The sequence below is a fragment of the Betta splendens genome, chromosome 7 (genome assembly GCF_900634795.4).
Source record: "Betta splendens chromosome 7, fBetSpl5.4, whole genome shotgun sequence".
NCBI classification, from domain to species: domain Eukaryota; kingdom Metazoa; phylum Chordata; class Actinopteri; order Anabantiformes; family Osphronemidae; genus Betta; species Betta splendens.
This window is the reverse complement of record NC_040887.2, coordinates 11,631,060-11,651,887: the sequence shown is the minus strand read 5'-3', so window position 1 is coordinate 11,651,887 and position 20,828 is coordinate 11,631,060. Positions and strand designations below refer to the sequence as shown.

The 20,828-nt window shown below is 46.1% G+C and overlaps 2 protein-coding genes across 12 annotated transcripts in view; both read right to left on the bottom strand.

Moving 5' to 3' along the window:
• Positions 1-1,831: 1,831 nt before the first annotated feature.
• On the bottom strand, positions 1,832-17,535 carry LOC114858961 (potassium voltage-gated channel subfamily KQT member 2-like). 9 transcript variants are annotated; one of them, XM_029156735.3, is made up of 17 exons: positions 16,633-17,515; positions 12,361-12,451; positions 12,156-12,282; positions 11,774-11,949; positions 11,302-11,427; positions 11,094-11,204; positions 10,533-10,628; positions 10,332-10,426; positions 9,771-9,830; positions 9,571-9,600; positions 8,879-8,932; positions 7,827-8,032; positions 6,068-6,173; positions 5,720-5,851; positions 5,172-5,240; positions 4,326-4,416; positions 1,832-4,250 (listed from the first exon to the last, which is right to left on the bottom strand). In XM_029156735.3, exons 1-17 carry the CDS (start codon positions 16,929-16,931, stop codon positions 3,393-3,395), a joined length of 2,727 nt encoding a protein of 908 aa, XP_029012568.1. In that variant the 5' UTR covers positions 16,932-17,515; the 3' UTR covers positions 1,832-3,392. The 9 variants fall into 9 exon arrangements, 7 of the variants coding, with proteins under 7 accessions (XP_029012568.1, XP_029012571.1, XP_029012572.1 ...); XM_029156738.3 differs by lacking the exon at positions 8,879-8,932 and having other exon boundaries at positions 16,633-17,514; XM_029156739.3 differs by lacking the exon at positions 5,172-5,240 and having other exon boundaries at positions 16,633-17,506.
• Positions 17,536-17,890: 355 nt separating this feature from the next.
• prex1 (phosphatidylinositol-3,4,5-trisphosphate-dependent Rac exchange factor 1) overlaps positions 17,891-20,828 on the bottom strand; it is a 49,527-nt gene continuing 46,589 nt past the window's right edge. For 2 of the 3 annotated variants that reach the window (XM_029155908.3, XM_029155909.3), the window contains 4 exons: positions 20,412-20,587; positions 20,178-20,280; positions 20,005-20,072; positions 17,891-19,902 (listed from right to left, as the gene is read on the bottom strand). In XM_029155908.3, coding sequence (XP_029011741.1) covers positions 19,863-19,902; positions 20,005-20,072; positions 20,178-20,280; positions 20,412-20,587 — 387 coding nt within the window. In that variant the 3' untranslated portion in view covers positions 17,891-19,862. Of the gene's footprint in view, positions 19,903-20,004; positions 20,073-20,177; positions 20,281-20,411; positions 20,588-20,828 lie in introns of those variants that run through there. The other variant, XM_029155910.3, reaches the window with a different exon arrangement.

Below are 20,828 nucleotides of genomic sequence, written 5' to 3'. Positions count from 1 at the left end.
TCTTTATATGGAGACCACCAGACCCGAGCTCAACCCAAACACACCTGCTGCCAAGGACACGGCACCAGTTCTTCTTCTCTCCTCTCAGCTGCTCCTCTTCATTGGATCTGAACTAACCCATAGAAACAACATATACAGTAGATTCACTCATTCAAACATTTGAAGTGGAATCATTTTAAAGGGCATCAAGGTCATATGTTATTATTAAAACTGAAATGAAAAGGCTGGAGAATAGGTAATATGTGCAATGAGCCTGCTGGGGGAGGGGCCTAATTATTGTATTTCTGTCATTGTACTCAGTGGTGAAACATGTCAGCTCACATACCACGATGGCAGTTTGCACAGTCCATCGGTTTTTGGCCTCTCTTTTGACAGGTCCCTCATAAGAGTCAGGTCACTAATGGTGTCATTGATTGTTGGCTGCTGTCATTCATCACCTAAGGGTCAACGTCCCACCTCCACCTAATGGCACTGGTTAAACACAAATCGCTCATCTCTGAATAAATGTCCTCTGTAGATGTGCTTATGTAAAACGGTATCAACTCTGTAGGAACATTTAGTTTGGTGCTAGGTTACTTAAACAGTGTTTTCATAAGCTTCTCTGGGCCTGTCCTTGGTCTATTCTTGTTTTCAATCCAGGTAGTAAAATATATGATAATAGATACATATTCACTAGAGATTCACTCTGAAAAGCTGGTGCCGGCTCCAGTTTGCGCTTTGGGTGGTGAAGACGAGAACAATCCCTCGGGTGCTGCCGAGGAAAGCTTTAAGTGCTTTGTCACCATGGTCTGACTTTAATTAATGAGCCAATCAATTTCAATCAGTATCACCCTATCAACTAAAATCCTGGCCTTGCAACGATTAAAAAAACTAGCTGAGCTAGGGTTGAGCATGAAGCATGGAAATGCTGTTTGCTTATTTTACTGACAATCACCTATGGTTTGTATAATAGGTTGTTAAAAAAAAAACAAGTTCAATAGCAGTCAGTCAGTCAATAGCAATAAACATATGCTGATGTATACACACTACGAGCGTGTTTTGGTGTTTTAATTTAGTACTATAAGGACAAATCAATGTAGACAGGCCACTTTCTTCTTGTGTTCTTTTGTTTTTTTACACAAGGCCCCTTTGATGTAATAAAATAGAATAATGCTTAACAGTTGGCAGCGGCACATGATGACAGAATGATCCAGGAAGCAATGACTAAAAGACTTTGTTGTGGAGCTTGACTGGTCTGCAAGGAACCCTGAACTCGACCCCATTCAACACCTCTGGAAGTCAAGTTTCATAAGCAAATGTCAGTGGCTTGTGGCTTATGGATGAATGGGGACGAATCCCATTGGTTCCAAAATCACGCATGATGAAACAGTTCTGCTAGAACAATAATTACTAGAAATCATAATCTAATTTCATTTTAAAGTTGTCTTCCTGTATATTCACATCTTCCCCTATAAAGCAATAACAAAAATATTTTGAACCTATTACCATTCATCAAATACTGAACCACCAGACTAATGACTGTGGCCTTTCATTCATTAGTTACACAAACAGAAACAGGTCCCCTGAAGACCAGCAACAAAAGCAAATTCCTTGAGGAGTCATGAAACTATCTCAATCAAACCAGATTAAAGTTGTGGGTTGGGATAGTATCATCTAAAAGCACGATGCTGAAGCTGATGGAGAGAATTTATCTGTTGATCTGTTTGTGTCAAGCAGCTTCTCACATGCGGTACTGCACTGCCATCTAGTGAAGCATGAGGACTATTCCATCAATATTATTTTGGCATGTTTTAGGGTCAGACAAATGAAAAAAATATGTCGAACGAGTGTCTTATTTGTGTACAAAGTTTTATTATTGAAGGAGGCGCAGTTACAGGTGGTGTTGAGGAGCTGCAGTATAATGTAAAACCGTATAGGTCTTAGTTTGTAGAAAACATGCCGCAGTTTGTTTCTTATTTTTTGAAAAATATGGATAAAGTATCAGCAGTCGTTAATAAATTATATTTCCACTGATGTCGATGTCCACCTTTCAGTCCTAATGTTAAAACGTTGACACTGATTTGCTTTAGCTTGGGTTAGTTTCACAAAACCTGTTCATGCTTCAATTGTCCCCATAAATCCCATGCTTTTAGTGTTAATGGCTCAGGAAGTGAGCTAGAGTATTTGCTCTTTCCTTGCGTTACATTTTTGAAATACTAGGTCTTTGTTTTTTTGATTTGCTTAGTTGTAAAACATCTGATTTCAGTGTGAAAACTGAGGCCGTGATAATGTTTGTAAAGGATGGTTCTCGGTTGCCTTTCTTATTTTATTGCGTTTCCTTATTTAGTGCAGAGCTGACACAGCAGCACAGAGTGAGTAACTGTTACATGTGATTCACTCAGTCCAGCGTCAATGATACAAGTTGTGTGATAACAGTAGAAAATGTTTGAGCTCAAGCCAGTAAGACCCATATTGTTTCCATACATCCTATATGTGAAATAAAACTTGGTGCATATGTAATTTAAAGTCGTATTTGCCAAGAAAAGAAGAGCTATTGAAATCGGCAAGGCCCGGACGCATTTACATGATTGAACCTCAAGCAAAGCTCTTTAAAAATGAACACATTTTAGATTGAAACCAGTCATGCATGCACATATTCATGTTTTATTCACTGCCGTTTGTAGTTCCGTCGCCTGCTTCGCACAGTTCCCAAATCAACCATTTAACATGCCATGCAGGAGACTGACTGGTTTATTGACGAGGGCGTGTTCTTTAATACTTTGAGGGGAAAACTTCAGGACTCAATATTAGCCGGGCTGAATTAATGGGGCTGAAGAGCAAGCATTTTGTTCCCCCTGCAAAAATCTAATTGATTATCAGAGCTAAGATTTGGCATCATACAGTAACACTTCAAGTCATTCAAACATATAGAAGTTATCAAGACACTACGCTGACCATGTGAGAAGACTCGTCCCACACTCTATGCTTTCAGAGTTTGGTGATCAGTGTTTAACAAAGTGCTAAAATCCACTCACTACTAAAAATAAGAAGAGTGATGCAACAGTATCTCGTCTGTTTAAAATAAATCAGTATCGGTTCAAAGCAAAGTGGAGAGCTGTCCACTGTCACACACATTTCTTCCCTAATACAACAAATGTCTTCACAACTAAAGACCATAAGCAGCTATTTTCTAATTACTCGAGATCTCAATGGACACAATGCTATTGTGTTTAGGGCAATGAAGGACAAACCGGTGGTTTTTATATTCTACTACGGTAATCATCCACTTAACGCATAGATTCATCAGCAACAACGATCATTCACGTTGGCTACAACGGTGTCATAATGAATTGATGATCAACGGTGTTGACCTCGACCAAACACGCCTCTGCCAGGCAGACGCTCATCCCGGCCTACTTCAGTCCCGGCCACCCCCTCTCCCCGCATGAGACCTCTCCAGTGAAGGACAAGGGTGAAGGAGCGTAGAGGTCGGAGTCCGTGTCCGATTCGCCCTCTGCTATGAAGGGCCTGACCCTGGCACAGAGAGAAGGTCCGGCTTCAGTCCCCGCTCCGGGCCCGCCTCCCGAACCCGCGAAGAAGGACGGCCCGAAGAAGTCCTCCTTGGCCTGCGAGATGCTGAAGCCGCTGAAGGAGCGGTCCAGCTCCTCGTGGTCCACGGACGGGATGGACAGCGACGTGTCGCTCCCCGCGGCGCCGGCGCCGGCGTCCTGCTGGCACCGCTGCCTCCTGTGGCGCCTGCGGCCGTGGGAGCCGCTCTCCCTGCTGCTGCCCCCGGGGCCGGAGGTGGAGCGGTCGTGGGCCGGGGCGGGCGGGGGCGGCAGGCGGAAGAGGCCCGGCGAGTGGTCGCCGTTGGCGCCGACCGGCGACGGCGTGTTGGCCACGCTGCTGCTCCAGGCAGGCTGGCTGAGGGGGTGCTGCAGCTGGTGCTGCCACGAGGTGGAGGGGCGGCTGTGGCTGCCGGACGGCGTGCCCACGGACCTCGCCACGGGCCGACCCAGTAGCGGGTCCTTCTTTTCCAAGGAGCCATCGGAGCACAGGACCTCGGCTGCTGAACTTGTCTTCACCTCCCTCACCTCTTTCGCCTCCTCTTTTGCCTCTTTGTCCTCCTTGCTCTCCTCTGGGCTGTGGTAAGGCGGAGCTGGATACGGCTCTTTGGAATTGAAGAGGGCCTGTGTCTCGGAGCGAGGGATGCCCATACGCTGCACATATACGTTGACGAGGAAATCAAGCTTCCTGTCCATGCAGGCCACCTACACAGGAAATAGAAAATAGTCTGTAGAGGCCAAAGCATGTGACTTTTAGCGACCCGTGCAAATCTTCCCTACCTGTTTTTCCACTTTAACCAGACGTCCCATCATGCTCTGGTCCTCAGCCTCTCCCTCAGCTTTAGCACCTTTACCCACTATCTGGTCAACTCTGGTGTTTATAAGAGAGGTAATTGTTAGCATTGTGCTACAAACCTTTTACATGTCTTCATCTAAGAGGCTCATGATGCTGTGACGTGACTTATTTCTACATGGTAAATAAGTGAGTTCATGGCGATGACGCTTGTCAAGCTCCAGTACAAAAGGCGCGTTGAATGAATGGATGACGTCCTACCAGAGGTGAGCGGCGAGTGATGAAGTACTGACCTCAGGTGGTGCATGCATGCTTAATGTGTGAACACAGGGGGCATTTTGTCTAAAAGCCAAAATGCATCACTTGGCATGCGTCCGTGGTGCTTCATGCTCCATTGCCATTGCATCCTGTTGGGGGAGCTGTCTCTCTGTCTCGCTAGTATGAGCGCAAGCATCTAGCACTGTCAAACCCCCTGTTGAGTGAGGCCATGGGACATGGCTCATTAATATTTAGCGAGAAACCCGTGTGACGGCTGACTTTTTTTTTGGCCCCTCTCTTCGTAGCAGCTGCACAGGAGCTAAAATCACTGCAACATATCATGACGTTGTGCACAGCTGATCCAGATGTTCCTTTATTTGAAATCACGCCTCTAACGGTACTTCACGTATGCTTCCTTTAACCTAATGAGCCAGGTCGCTTGGCTTAGTCTCAAAAGGGGTTGAATTGATCAAAATAATAAGGTAGCATGTGACGTCTTCGGTACTTGTTCTATGGTATAAGGAGCATAATGCTGGTAACATGGTCATTCTAAAGGTGCAGTCTGTTAACCTAACCTAGGACCTTCAGTGGACTTCTTATGGCGAGGTGTTGATGGGGGAGGGGGCCCGACAATCATATCTATCCTGGCAAGGCACACAGAGACGACGTGAGGGCAATGCGAAATGAAGCAACGTGGGCATCACATCAGCTCAATATATTCCACTCACGGGACATACAGTGAGTGTGGCTTTCGTAGTGAATGAAGTGTTTGCATTTCACCGTTGGAATATATTTTGTCTACATGTTAGACTTTCAATGTGAGGAGGCGTTAACTTGTGTAAGCTGCTGTATACTGGGAGTCAGTGTTACCAAAAGCAGAGGGTAAATCGTGTTTTCAAGGTTCACGAATACAAAACTGACATCTGAATACAACACATGTAGCTGGACAAATGAAACAGGCAAATTAATGATATGTGTCACATGTGTGTATCCAGTGACACCACAACAGTGTTATTGAATTACATATTTACATACGTACATATACTCATCTTGTCCTAACTATTCAATTAAAACAATACCTAACACTAACTGAGCTTCCACTGTACAACGAATGCGTACTTGCCTGGACTGCAGGTTCTTAATTCGCGACAGCATGTCCAGGTGACCTGCAGAGTACTGCTCGATCACATCCATGACATCATAAGGCCGCAAGCTCTCTTTGAATCTCCTCTTTGAGACCAGAAACCTCATAATGCTGCGGAAGTAAAACCCAGGTTATTAAAATTTGCATTAAGTAGAATCAGGGCAAATTTAGCATCATATATTACTGTAACTTAACATTTAGTACATTTAGTGAGATTTTGTTCTAACTACAGCAACTGACACCCGTTTAGAGACACCTGATCACTTTCAAGGCTTTTGTCAAGTTGTTATGGGTTTGTGTTTGTTTCAAGCGTGTCAGTAACCTTACCAGATTGCCCTTATTGAAACCTTCAGTCCCGGAGGTAATTCTTGAGTGAGAAACTCACAGTGGCAGCCTTTGTCGTCACCGAGTTCCTCTCCCGGGAGGCTCGCCTCTACACAGCAACGACAAGGACACACTTCAAGAATATTTCGTGATCCTCACGCGACCGGCGTCAACAGCGGAAGCGAAGCGGAGCTGCTGCTTTGAGCTGTAACGATGCAGAGTTCAAGGACCATGTCGGTTTCAAGCCAGTTTGCCAGTTTGTGAGCGTAGTGAGCGAGACAACGGGAAAAATAGTTGGTGCAGAATTGAAGGATAGTCCAAGGACAGAAATGCTGATGGGATAAAGCTTTACTAGAACCTTTAATGACGAATTCTCTCTTCCCACCACCAACAACAGTCTAGATTAGCATTGTAGCTACTGTAGCGTGTAGAATTTAGCCAGAAGGTTGATCTGTGGATTTGAGAACTGGCGGATCACTGTTTTTCAAACCTAGAGTCTGGTAGGGAAAGTGAGGGCGCTTCATGCAATGTAAAGCGGGGCCTGTTGGGCATTTGGTTTCTGGGTTAATTTTGGATTATCTAGCCACCACTTGACTTGAACCCAGGATTAACTTCTACAGTCAAACTGTAATTAAATATGCATAATCACGTGTATAAAGCTCTTGCAATCCTAATGAATACCACAGTCATTACATGCTTGTTCTCAGGTAAACCCATGCTTCAGAACCTCCGGTAGCCACTTTGGGAAAACCGTTCTTAAGAAACATCCAAACAAAAAGCGGGTTCATGTCAAGTGAACAAATCTTCGCAGCAGATTTTTGCATGCAGGTTCCTCAGACTGGTGAAGCTGACTTGTATTTAGATTGTGTTTTGACATAAAAGCCAACCAACAAAATATCCCAATGTCTTACTTATTAAACCTTCAATTGCTGCAAAGAGAGAGAGAGAGAGGAGACATGGAAAGAGATTTGTTATGGATTCTAGCAGGATGACAATGGCAGACAAATAACTCCAAACATGGGAACCTGTGGAGTCCACTGTATGGGTTCTAGGTCCCGTTTGAACGGGTTGCTCCTTATGAATAATAGACTGTAAAGTTAACATGTGGAGACATTACAGAGCATCAGTTTGTCTAACCTGGAGAACTATTCAGTCCAAAGTCCCCATCCTGCATTTCAATCAGCACTTTAACGTGCCATCAAGCATAAGGAGAAAAAACACTATTGAGCATCGCTTGTTTATTGTTCAATAGGAAGGCGAAGGATGGTGACGGAGAGAAATCTGTTGGACACGGTGGCCTGCATGACGTATGGATGCGGTTGGGCTGTCTAGCATTAAATGATGGATGGACACCAACATCCAGACCAACACTCCTCTGTCTCCCCAGTTCAAAGTTGAATTGGGGGCTTTAGGGTCTCACTGTCTCATATGGTTGAGTCCTTGCAGCAGTATTAGTATTGTACAGTATTACATCTAATAAACCAACGAAGTGGACACTAAAAACCTGTTTAGTTTAATTATGTTACAACCACCACCAGCTACTGTGACCTCAGCAATAAACCTGATATTTTTAGGATACATGTTCTTTCTGAGACCTATGCTGTTCTCCTGAATGTATTACTGTATGATGGCTCACATACTGAGAGATTCCACATTGATGCTGCACATCATTTTCGAACCCTGAACATTTGTATGTGGTTTTTGCTATGTGTGACACGCGCAGAGCTAGAGCACTGTCCGTCGGATGAGCGTGGGGCCGTACCCTCAGAGTTTTGCCGCGACGTGCTTCCCCGGACCCTGAAGGCGTGCTTTGGCCCTTTGTTCTTCTCGGTGAAACTCCAGCTCTTGGCGACCTTGCTGGGACTGGCTTCAGCCCCCTCCTCCGCCCCTGGAGACTGGGCCTTTCCTTTTGGTGCAGGAGCCTTGGAAGGGCTGGGGAAGACCTTGTCCTTCAGGCTGGCTTTCCGGCTACAGAGCGCAAGCAAGAAGATTTCTCCATTTAAGATTCAACTTTTCTTCTGAGCATCGTTATTATTGAAATAAAATGACTATCTGTTGAATCTAGACGCCTTTATTCTACTGTTTTGCTGTGTACTCTATGCATTTTGTGTAATTCAACACTGATTAATCTTACCTCAGCGGAAATGCAAAGTGGGCAATGTCCTACAGCAGAAGGAGCCATGTCCACATAGGAACATAGACGAGCATTCAGTGGGCCAGGCAAGCAGCAGGAAGCTACAAGCAAGCATGCATGGGAAGCAAAGTGACACTCCACACCTCAAAAAGAGGATCTGCTGCCGTACTCTATGCAAAAAACAAATCAACACAAATCATGCAAAATAATTCACCGTCATAGTGTGCGCGCCGCCTGGCACACGGCAACGGGTCAAAAGAAACGTTATTAGTCCCGCACTCAGCAATGTGCACCTCGACTGCTGAACAGAAGTTTATAAGGGCTGATTAGGCAAAACAGGCAGCAAGCAAAACAACTGCATAAAGACACTGCTAAACAGAAACCATAAATCAACTTTGACAGGGCGGTAAACAGGGACGTAGAGCTGACTGTTTGCTGAGTAAAGGACAAAGGGGGCGGATTAGCTCTTGTTTCTGGTTTTCTATCATAAAGCTGTTCATTTACGCCGCCTTGACAGAGATCGACTAGTCAAACATTGACTGTCGCTAAGCTATTTTGGCCTGATGGTTCCTCCACCTCACAGTAACTGTACTCCTGTTTGAAAAAGGAAGAGAAACAAAAGGTAGGGATGATGTGAGAGACTTGCAGTGCAGTTGTTAGTTTCTGTGTGGCAACTATACCTAATGGTTCTCGGACAGCACCCACAAAGTCTGTCTTTGTGTGCATTCTCATTACTGGAGGGGCGGGCAGTGGAGAAGACACAGAAACATAAGAAAATAGCAGTGGATACAGTCACAAACACCAGAGTGAGCTATACTGTGATGCCAGTAACACTTTATTTATTTGACTCTATATAACAGATGAAGATTTATGATTTACTGGAGGCCCTTTGCCCTGACTAGAAGGAATTGGTGTGTTGTTTTTCAATGATGGTTTATGTTACAGTCTATGCAATAGGATAAAGTGTTACCACATTATCAGCAATTACACATGTTTCTTCGCTCAAAAACAGTGTGATAAATACCCAGGCAGTCAAAACCACTTTATCCTTGGAGGCGATGCTAAAAGCTTGAGTGTCAAAGAACAGCTGATCGGTGAACGCACGTGTCATAAAGCTGCTGGTCGGGCGTGGGGGCCAAAATGAGCTGGTCTTTGAGCATCGTGAGAGCAAATGCAGCATGACCGTTCTTGAAGGAGGTGCTGGACACACGCACATGCACGCACGCACACACACACACACGCACGCACGCACGCACGCACGCACGCACGCACTCGCTCCCCCAAGAAGAGTGCCTCAGCGGCAGCTAAGAGCGGAATTGAAGAGAAGCCAAAGGGAGGTGAGGAGAGAGGAGAATCTAATCAGAGCACAGACCTGGGAGAGGCTTCAGGCTGGGACTCCTTCCTGTGAGGAGAAGGAGACACAAGCCGCTCGTTACACAGCCATGAACCGTGCCATGCGCCACAATCAGCGCTGCTCTAATTGAGGGCCGCTTCCCGAGCAACAGGGGAACCGGGAGGGAATGTTGTGTCAGGCTGCTGTGTACAGCAGCTACAGCACGTGAGTGTTTCTACCTGAACGACTTGCCCTTCAGGTTCCTCAGCAGGTCCAGCTGATTCAGGGGTGGAATGAGCCTGAGAGACAGAAAGAAACGCCCTCCATCACTCTGTCCAGCACGTTTCCATCCACATTTAAAGGTTGAAGCCCGCCGCCGGGTGCTTTGAAACGAATGAGCAGTCATCTAATCTGCTGAGCGTCACCTTTTCACCTCAAATTACAACTGGAATGAAAGCAAACCCAGCGCCATTTCCAGCCTAATCAGACGCGCGGCGGTGTTTTACTTATTTCTGCGGAAATGGCTGAAATCCACGTTGGTGATTCAAAGATGGCAGCGTCTTTGCTGAATCATACCGTGAGTGCTCCATTTTACAAAGTAACGCCGGCAGTATTTGTCTTTTGAGCAGCAGCTTCCAGCGCTGCCAAGAATCGTTCCATGTAAAATGACCCTCATTATAGCAGAAAGTGAATAGCGTCAACAAATCAGTTTGAAAGACAGTAAGATGAAGTGTGAGGATCTGTGGAGCTTTCCTCCTCGAGCTTTCTTTCATTTGTATAGTTGTGCTGCAGAGTCATACCTGTACATTGGCACGGACACATTCTGCTCATAAAAATCCCACGTGCACAGCAGATCTGTGCGGGAAAGGTTGGTAGCGTAAAACCTCCAGGCAGCCTGGTCAGAACACAAGCACAACGGCGTTGTAGCTGTTTGTCAGGGGCACAACGCGCATATAATCTCTACACATGATCATGTATTTATTTACTGAATGTATATTTACCTGAATGAGACCTGCTGCTGGGTTCCGTCTCTTTTCAAAATGTTTCTGGCGATGCTGCTCCTGCACTTTGAGGGCGAAGCCGGAGCCCAGGATGCCCTGCCACAGACACACGCAGACATCAGTGACCTCTGTTGACCTCTGCCGGCCACGGGCTGGAAATGCAACAGCAGCAAAGGGCTCCTGCAGCTTCTCCAGATCAGCGAGCACTGAGCCCAGACGCAGGAGAAATGCGAGGAAATGCTGATTTCTTCTCCACACATTAAAATAAATAGTTTTCCAGTAACTGAGAGCTGACGTAGCAGCCGAAAAGTACGACTTGCATATTTTCAGTGAGTGACAGACTGAATGGCTGTGACTGCTGAGTCTGGCAGCTTCAATTCTCTGATGAAATACTAAACATTTAACAACATACTGTATGACTGGAATTACTTAAATGAGCAGGGAATGTGTGGGTTCCAGTTAGAGCAAGATAGAGAGCCTTGTTTTCAGAAGTGGACAGAATGAGCATGAAACATATAGAAACAGGCCATTTGACCCGACTCCTCAGAACCTGAGACTTACAGCAGGAAGGGCGAAGAAGGCCACGCCGATCATGCTGAACGTGGCCGCCAGCAGGCGTCCGTACCACGTCTTGGGAACTTTATCTCCATAACCAATAGTGGTGAGTGTGATCTGTTGGATGAATTCTTACATCAGCATTTTCTTGCCCACTTTGAATGACCTCTTAATCGCCTAAATATTGTAGCCAGGCTTGTGAGGCCGGTCTCACCAGTCCCCACCACAGAGCGTCAGCATAGGTCTCAAACTCATCATTTAACTCCTTCTCCACAGAGTAGACCAGGAACGAGGCCAGGATCAGGCACAGGAAGCCGATGTACCAGGCTGTGATGAGCTCCTACGGAGGAAAGCGATACAAAAAGCATCAGGGGACTGAAAGTAATGAAGTGTCATCTGCAATGCAGCATGAACCGGTGATGTAACCCCTGCGAATTGGTAAAACCAAAGCCATCCTGTAATAATACTTGACATAATCACACGCTTTTCACGCCCTCTGGGGCAAAGCCAGTATTCTATAAACATCTTTATTTCCCTCAACTCACACACACACACACACACACACACACACACACACACACACACACACACACACACACACACACACACACACACACACACACACACACACACACACACACGCACGCACACACGCACACACACACACACGTCGGCTCGTGTGCGACCTTGCTGTGAGCGTAAACGACCGATCCCAGCAGCTTCCAGGTTCCTCCACGCCGGTCCATACGCAGCATGCGCAGGATCTGCAAGAATCTCAAGCTCCTGATGGCGGAGGTGGCGAACACGTTGCCCTGAGATCCAGCAGCCAGCACAGATACGGATGCAATCAGCACCATAATGTCTGGGGAGAGACACAATCACAGATACTGTATTATAGAGACCAAGAATGATATATATAGACAATTATTCTGAATAATATGATAGTAAAACAAATAAAAAATTTTGAGCGTTTGTGATTTTGGAGCGCTGAGGTTTCACCTCAAGCCTCCAAAATATTCAAAAGATTCATAACTGAGAGAAATGACAGGCAGCAAAACGTTTTCTCACCTATGACACAGAAAGGCTTTCTGGCGAATTTTAGCCTCCCTCTCCATCCTCTGTATCGACAGCAGCAGCCCGCCGCCCATATCCTCACTATGTACTCCACCCCGAACACCACGATGGTCACAATTTCCTGAGGAAGTGAGCAGAGTGACGAAACCAACCTCGAGGCCAAACGTGAGCATTTTACTGCAAAGGAGACGAGACCCACCAGGATGTACAAGGCACTCTCTGAGCCATTTTTGAACTCTTTGATGGTGGCAAACACTGAGAGGATGAGGCAGGAGAAGACCAAGAGGAACCTGCAGAAGGTGCAAAGAAGTCATTACTATTATTTTATGAGTAAATTTCATTAAATGATAAGAAATGAGTGGACATGTTTGATACTGACAGTTATTATGAACCTAGAGCTTAAGCCTAATGTAAACTGAATGAATAATTAGAGCTGCAGACCCTGGGCCATGTTTTCATTACTGGAAACATGAAAAGGCCTCAATCAGCCTTTCCAGCATGAAGCATTACCTGTCTTCTGTAGAAGTCATGAAATGTTTATTACAGAAAATAAAAGTTGTAAATCGATGCTATGCTACTGACATCAACGCCTCGATGAACATTGCTGTAGAAGAGGACTACACATGATATTTAGACATTAAAGGCTTTCCCGCAGGCGCGACCCGGAGCCGACCGAGACGCTTCCTGGGAAGAAAGGCTAAATGCGATTTGAAGCGAAAGATGCGCAACGGCAGAGCTAATGGACAGAGTCCGATGCAACCGGATACAGAGGCAGCGCTGGGTCCGACGGAGCAGATGCTGCGCGTTTAAAATCACACTCCGCTGGTGATGCCTGTCACAGCCCGAACGATACTGAGCCATCAGGCTTCCCGACCATCATGTGGTCCAGCTCTGGACTAATGGCAAAAAGAAAATCCAAGGGTCCCTCGTGGGTTTATTCGTCTCCTACGTCTGCAGCACGTGCTTTTGGCATCTCATGCAACATTGATGGATCCAGTAGTGAGCTCATACTGTATGAGAAAGCTTTTCTCAACATAGTTTGGATAAATAAACATGTGCATACTGCTGGATGCTTCTCGGCTGTATTGGAATTTCAGTCAGTCTAGATAGTTTCACATTAAATGAACACACTCATTTCGAGAGCTTTCTAAGGGAGTGTTTCTCCTCGGTAACTAAGGAAACTAATTTCCTTCCTGCCACAGCGGTGGGTCTCAGTCATACATTAAGATTGAAGGAGTGCAGTAAGTGAAGCAAGAAAGCTTTGTCACCATTTTAAATGAAGGCACGCGCAGTGAAACAGATCTTAACGCTCTAGGGAAATAAAAATGATCAAGTCCACAAAACCACTTAGGTCCAACCATGTCTCGTTCAGGATCATCATCTTTATGTTCAGCTAACTGCTTTGATGCAATTGTTAGCCAGGCTTCCATTGGCAATTCAACCAAAATGAGTCAAATGATTAAAAAAAATAGCTTTAGTCCATATACAGTGTACAACAATAGGAAAATATGAAACGCTAAATAAGATGAGTTTTGGAAAAAACAGCTGAAATCAATCTGAATGCTTTATATGATGATGAATGATAATATTCTCCCACCACGTGCAGCTCTGCACACGCGTGACCCCAGGGATTGACTCACACATCAACCTGTTGCCTCAGACGTCCAAACAAAATGGGAAATGATGCGATTGTTCAGTTAAAATCAGTCGGGCAGCACAAAAGCCTGCATTTTCCTGAGCTGCAGATAAAGAAGCATTGATTTGCCCCGCTCAGCACAACATTGCCTGCCCAGACGTACTCATCGGGCTAAATTTAGACTGCGACGAAGACGAGGAGAGCAAATAGCGAAGAAAGGCCTCTTTCATTAAGTAAATTGTGCCTGTAAGGAGCGTGTGCCTGCACTGCGGGGTCGGCTCCTCTGGGAAGTTTGAGCAGGATGATGTTCGGTCCATGAATACACCAGTGACCCTGATAGCTCCCTGTGTCAGTGTTCCTCATAGGCCACAGAGCTGCTGCATGCAGGAGTCACTGCAGTCATGCTGGGAGGCTGCCTTCCTGCTCTTTATAGTATGTTATAGTAGTACTAGTAGTATATTTTTGGGATCGTACAGTACAGTATTTTCATTTACTACCTTGATGAGCAGCATTAATAAGAAGCAGTGGAAACCAGTCAAGGCGCCCATAGATCAGAGCCTCTACATAATAAGCATGAGTGCCTATAAAAGCTGTTGTCATAATTAAACTTTCTCCCAAAACAATCCATCCAGTCACATCTCAGCATCCGGTTGCTCTTGTCCTCGTTACTTACTCAGCAGAATAGTGACTAATCGGAGCACGCACTCAATCTGTCTCTGAGTCACGTTCGCACTTTGCCCGATTGCTCATCCTCTGAGCTCCGAGCTGCCGTTTGTGCTCGCGTCCCCGTGTTGCACTGTGGTACAGCTGCAGGGGCCCTTGGAGGCTCCCGCACAGCTGGTGCCCGCTGCTAGAGGACACGCGGCAACGAGCCTCCTGTTGGCGCAACATCAGCAACAGTAACTCTGGACTCTGCGTCGGTGCAGGAAGAGGCTGGAGCTTCACTGTAGCTGAGTATGACAGTGCTGTGGAACCATAAAGCACTGACATGGACAGACAGCTTAGGATCTTATGATGCTGCAGATATAAAAGACTTCCATAGTTTTCCTTTTTACATTAAATGTGCAAATCTAGTCATCATGTGTTGATTTTACAAGATACTAGATTCAGATTTAGGTCCATAGAACATATTTTGACCTAGAGACAGGAAAAAAAGAGTGACATGGGAGCAGCCTGTGCTCTGTGCAGCATACAGTAGGTGGTCATGTTCCACGTATCGATCACTCACACGTGCATTACAATCCAGACCGCAGAGCAAAACCCCTGCTCAACATTACCAGAGAAAAACCGTGGAAAAGGACAATCTGCTGTCGAAGCACAAGCCCATTGTGCAAAGTTTGGGGCAAACGGTGGGATTTTCAGATTCTGAAGCAGAGAGAAGTGTGGTGATTTGACTGAAACCATCACACGCTGGTGTTATAAATCACCTGTCGGGAGGTAAAACGGGCAGGGAGAGTAAAAGACTATGAATAATTTAGAGAACACACAAATGGGATAGAGTTGCACCCACTCCACAGATAACGATTATACAGTACTTTGCAATACTGTTGGGTTTTTGCACCATTTTACTTCATTTTCACATAATTCCACCTTAAGACACTATATTGCACTGAGCCTCTTATAACTGTAGTTTGCTCGGTGTATAGTCTGACAGAGAAATGCAGTGTTACTGTAGAGAAACACTCCAGCTGAGACAGCACTAGTCAGTCAGGGAGCTCCTCTACGAAAGCACAGCCAACGGAGAAGAAGCTGGCTGCTGTAGTATTCCACCCTCCAGGCCTGTGTGTGTGTGTGTGCGTGTGTGTGTGTGTGTGTGTGTGTGTGTGTGTTTTCACATTAGAGCACGGGATTACTTCTGGCTTCCAGGCGTCTCGGGGGAGCCGATATGCTGTGCACTGTGAATTCCTTGGCGCTGTGGCCATTTCAGCCGCTCGCTGCCCACAGGAGCATGCGCTCTCTCTGAACCAGCAGACCAGAGCTTGTGTGAACGTACTGCAAACGCACCTCAGTAACACGCGGAATGCCGGGTACGACACACGCAGGCCTGTTTGCGACAGGGGAGAGCCTGCCTCTGTACAGGAACTAGTTGAATGGTGTCTTTAGAGGAGTTTTTTCAAGTCAAAGAAAATCTAATAATGAATTACAGTGAATTAGCATCCTCTCACACCCAAGACAAATCCAGAAGGCTAAAATACAAAATGTAGGTACCCACACAGATCATCACCCTTCTTTGATCATTCATCAACTTTCTGTGACTAGTTCCCTAAACTGCTGCAGTGCCTCTTTATTACGTAACAGTCTTCTCCCCACAGGTTTCTCTTGGCTTGTCTCGGTGCTGACCAGCCACCAGAGGTCACAGATCATCAACCCGCATGTTTATGATGGCATCTCCGGACGCAGCTAAGGCTTCTGTCTGGTTTCCGTCTGCACTGTAGCGGCCTGAACACTCCCTTCGCCCGAGCAGAGCCGGTTTGTGCTCGAGTCCACGTCCCTGTTGCAGAGACTGCACCGTTAATTAGTGGAAGTACCGGCCGGGCCCGGAGCTGTCCACACAGCGGTGCTGAAATATAGCGCTGCCGCAACATTTGGGGATGAAAAGCCAGTAGTGCGCGGAATTGATGACTCGAGTTGTGCAGACCGTACAGTGGGAGTTATGCAGGTAAAACGCAACCACTCCTATGACCGGGCTGTGCAATAGAAGCACGGCGAGCCCGTCAATGCGCCACCTCGAGACGCTCATCTCCGTGCACAACGAGACACACGAGCGGATAAACTCAAAGCAGCCACGTTACACCCATGGGCACGCTCGCGTTAACGCCGCGGCGCATCACTTACACATAAGCGTGGTAGATGAACGCCCATCCCCGCGGTCTCTCCAGCGCGTTGTAGAGGAAATTCTGTAGTTTCCGATAGCTGGCGTTTTTCTTCGACGGCCTGGGTCTCCCGGCGGAGATGCTGGAGCGCGGTCTGCAGAGGATGCTGTTCCGCTTGGCGCTGCCCGAGGCGGCGATGAGCAGCGCCCCATCCCTGCTGGATTCGGGGGCGCCGGGGTCCAAGCCGACGAACCCGACTTTGTGCTTCTTCTCCCCGGCTTGAGTTGGGTAAACCCCGCCGTTGAGGGATTTCTGCACCATTCTAAAGTCGAGACGACTCAAACGAGGAGTTGTCCGCGCCCTTGGCGCCGGGACGCATCACCGGTGCTGAGGGGTGTGTGCTGCTGGAGAACGCAGTCGGTGTCGGTCCCCTGGAAAACCAATTGCAACATCCACACGAACCCGCTGAGCGTCTGCGTCGAGCCCAGCTCCTTCCGGGCGTTCGTCAGAGAACGACAACGAATTTCGGTCTAATCCCGCATCCTCTAATTAACAAACTGTTAAATGAACAATGGGCAAAGCTGAAACGTACGTGTCATTCCTTCACTGCAGTAGGCGCCGGACCACGCTGGCAAATCGAATCATTCTGTCTAAGCAAGTTTTAGGGACCTGTGTTTATGTAAAATATATCCCGAGCTGACCTTCCTTCGTCTCCACTCAACCGCAGCCTCGGAGGAAACGCTGCAAGGAGGCTTTTATGTCATCGTGCACGTCCATGCAATATTCAGAAGCTCAAACCGAGTAAGGGGCGGCTAAAAGTGTGTCACTATATTGTGGTGTTTGTGTGATAATTAGGCAAAATCCAAAACTATATGTGAACTATATAAACTATATGGGTCTGCTTTACAATGCCTAGACATGCTGGTGTAACACAATGCAGATCAATTTGCAGCAAAGTGTGTGTGTGTGTGTGTGTGTGTGTGTGTGTGTGTGTGTGTGTGTGTGTGTGTAGGCATCAGGTGATAGACGGTAGATGGTAAATGATCTCATACACTGATTCTGTGCCTGGATACTCTAATGTAACACCCAGTTACAGTATGAGTCTTATCGGACCACAGTCAAAAGCCTGCTCACATGATACAGTACAGACAGACAGACGGCCTGTTTTAAGCGTTTCACTTCTATATCTGCAAATTTGAACAGATCAGTCGTTTAAGTGAAAAATTTTAGAATTGTTGAGAGCTACTGTGCGTCGTCCACTGTTCACGACCACATCATCACACGGTGAACATTTTATTTACTAGCTTGTTAGCATTGCATTTACAATGACAAATTTAGAAAGATTCAACAAAGATCCTTTGTACAGTTTCAAGCAACATAAAATTGCAAATAAAGTATATACAATAAGGAAACATTAGAATAATGTAAATAAATGTGTAATCAGTGACATATTTCTTGTCCAGCTACACAAACATGCTGCAGTCGTTAGCTACAGGTTATCGACACACAATGAAGACACGGTCACTAATGCTGCATTCAGAGCTTACACCATGTGCATGTACACTGCAGAGAGTGGGAGAACGAGGACACGCCGGTGAAGCTGCAAAGATCCAAGAGTTCACAGCTGCCTGCGGACGCGGCCGTGCTGCTGCTGGAGGACGCGTGGCTCGTTCGGAGCCAGGCTGCTTTCGAAATAAATATAAACGGCCGCGCTCTGCCTAACGAGCGCGGCGCTGAAATGCACGAGGAACCTGTGAATCTGCCAAAACGTTACAAGGCGTCAGCGATGTTATGCTCAGAGGAAGAGAAACAGCTTCTCTTCAAACACAGTCGTGAATAAAAAAAAGTTTTGTACACTATATTATTTCCATAAAAATAATGCATTTTAAGTTATAGCATTACTCTGCTGCTGTAAAACATATTCTATCTTTAGCTCAGACATTGTTACAGTTTGTATGTACAGGAAATTAAAATTTTCAGTAAAATAATGTTACTGGGATTCTGTCTTGGAACAATCCCTTTGTTTACACTATCAACACACCGCTTACAGTACTTTTTGCTAACACTGCAACTTGAATGGACCAGTCATTGTGCTTCTTTTCATGCCTACAGTAAATACTAGTCCCAAGGGAACATAAAAGCCAATTTAAAAAGTCTTAAAAAAAGGCAATACTTCAGCTACATTGTACAACTGAACTGATATATTAATTCTTTTCCAAACCTGTTAATCTGGTCGCTTGATAAAAACAAAAAGCCTTATAGTATAGTTTGTTTTATCTTTCTTTGTCCTGATTCTCATTAGCTAGCTTCTTCCCTTCCTTACGCTCCCTGAAGATATTCGTAACACTTCCTGACGTAATCAAATTCCAAACACATAAATAAAAGGTAACACACAAGCAGTTACATCTAAAAACAATTGCATGCCATTGGTCCTTTAAATACTGTTCAATACGTGGGCTGGAATGCTCATAGATTCTTTAATACCTGATATAGTTTAAAAGATAAAACGCTCCTTCCAGACACAATAAATAACTATCCTTCATACAGTGCAGTAATACAGTACTCACACTAAACCTACAGTAATTGCACAGTAACCACATGCAAAAGGCTGAAGCGTGAGCAGCCCTACCTATCATCCACCCGTTCACCTGCCCCTCAGTCCCTACTTCCAGCTTTCTGTCTATTCTTTTGACTTTCTGCATCTATTCAGTCTGTTTCCACACACGAATACCAGTGTATTCAAGTATTCTACTTCACTTGGGGTCCAAACATTAAGCCCTGGGGATCGCCGGGGCGACACGGACAAGGAGACAGCGCTCGAGTTGCAGTCCAAGGCAAAATGGAGGACAGTCAGCTACAGGTAGTTTGGTTAATCCAGTTAATAACAAGAGCGCGGTTTTGAGCAGAATCGCTGTGGTTGTTCTTAATGGACCCTCAATGCGGCTTTTCCCTTTTACGCGTGATGCAAATATTCTGCATCATTTGTGAATCAGTCTTCTCACTGATGGTTTCCCCAATAAACCAGCACACGAGTAGTTTCGAGCTTCCCCTGGTGTCGATTCAGTCAGATTCAGAGGAAACACACAACAGTGCCCTGCACAGTTTTGTTTCGCCTCTAGTGGTTTTCGTGTTGGAGCCGTCCCTGTGTAATGGTGCAGACAAAGGGTCTTTCCCTCAGCAATGTCTCAATGAAATCGGTTTCTCATCATGTCCTACTCTTCCACATTCACCCGCACTCTGGGGACCGTTTTCTTACTCCCCATCTGAAGGAGGCAAACAGAGCTTGAAAAGCCTGTTAAAGAAAAGGAAAAAGTCAAATGAGGGAAATCGGAACAAATGGTGCGTTACACAAATCTGTGTTGATTAGGCGGCTCAGAGTGCTTTTTCAGGATACCTTGGGGCTGTTGGCGGCATCTGGTCCATCACCTTGAGATTTTTAGCAGAGAGCTCAACTCTTGCCCCCTGGCACAGGAATACAAAACATTATGAGCATGAACATATGAAGATCCACCTACATGCACAAACTTCAGATCTCAAAAAGACCAAAATGGTTAAACCTTTGTTTACCTGTTTGCGCATTATGTCCATAGTCTGCATAGTGCAGCGGGGCATGAGGCCATGATTCCTGGCTAGAACCATCGCCTGCTCCAGTGTCACACTTAGCGTACATCTGCCGAAAAACACACAAGTTCAGTGCCACAAGCACAGTAACAGTCTCCACCCGTGTCGGATCAATTGAGATTAATGCAGACAGCAGGTCTGTCACTTAATCTCCATTCCGCTGGACTGGACCAGGCTCACCTCTGCATGCCCGTCCCACACATGGCGATGTGGCAGGCCCCCAGGCGGTTGCACAGCTCGGAGGACACGCACAGCACGCTGACGCCGGACGGGTGGCCCTGGGCGCTCTGACGCACGTTCACGTAGGACTGCATCAGCCGGCAGAGGTCATCCAGCGTGTTGAGGGGTCGCAGCAGCTGGAGGGGAGGACGGAGGAGGTCAGAAAGCGGAAGTGACTGAATGGTTGCTTAGCAACAATTAAGCACCTTACCAAGACATTTAGCCCTCTGGATCATCTGGACCCAGTAAGTTACAACATATCTCCAAAAAGTAAATGTATTCGAAATACGTCTGGTAGTGATTAAGTCGAGACAAGTGAATTCTTACCAGACCGCAGCACAGCAGGAGGCTAAAACAACTGACTTGTTAAGATGTTTC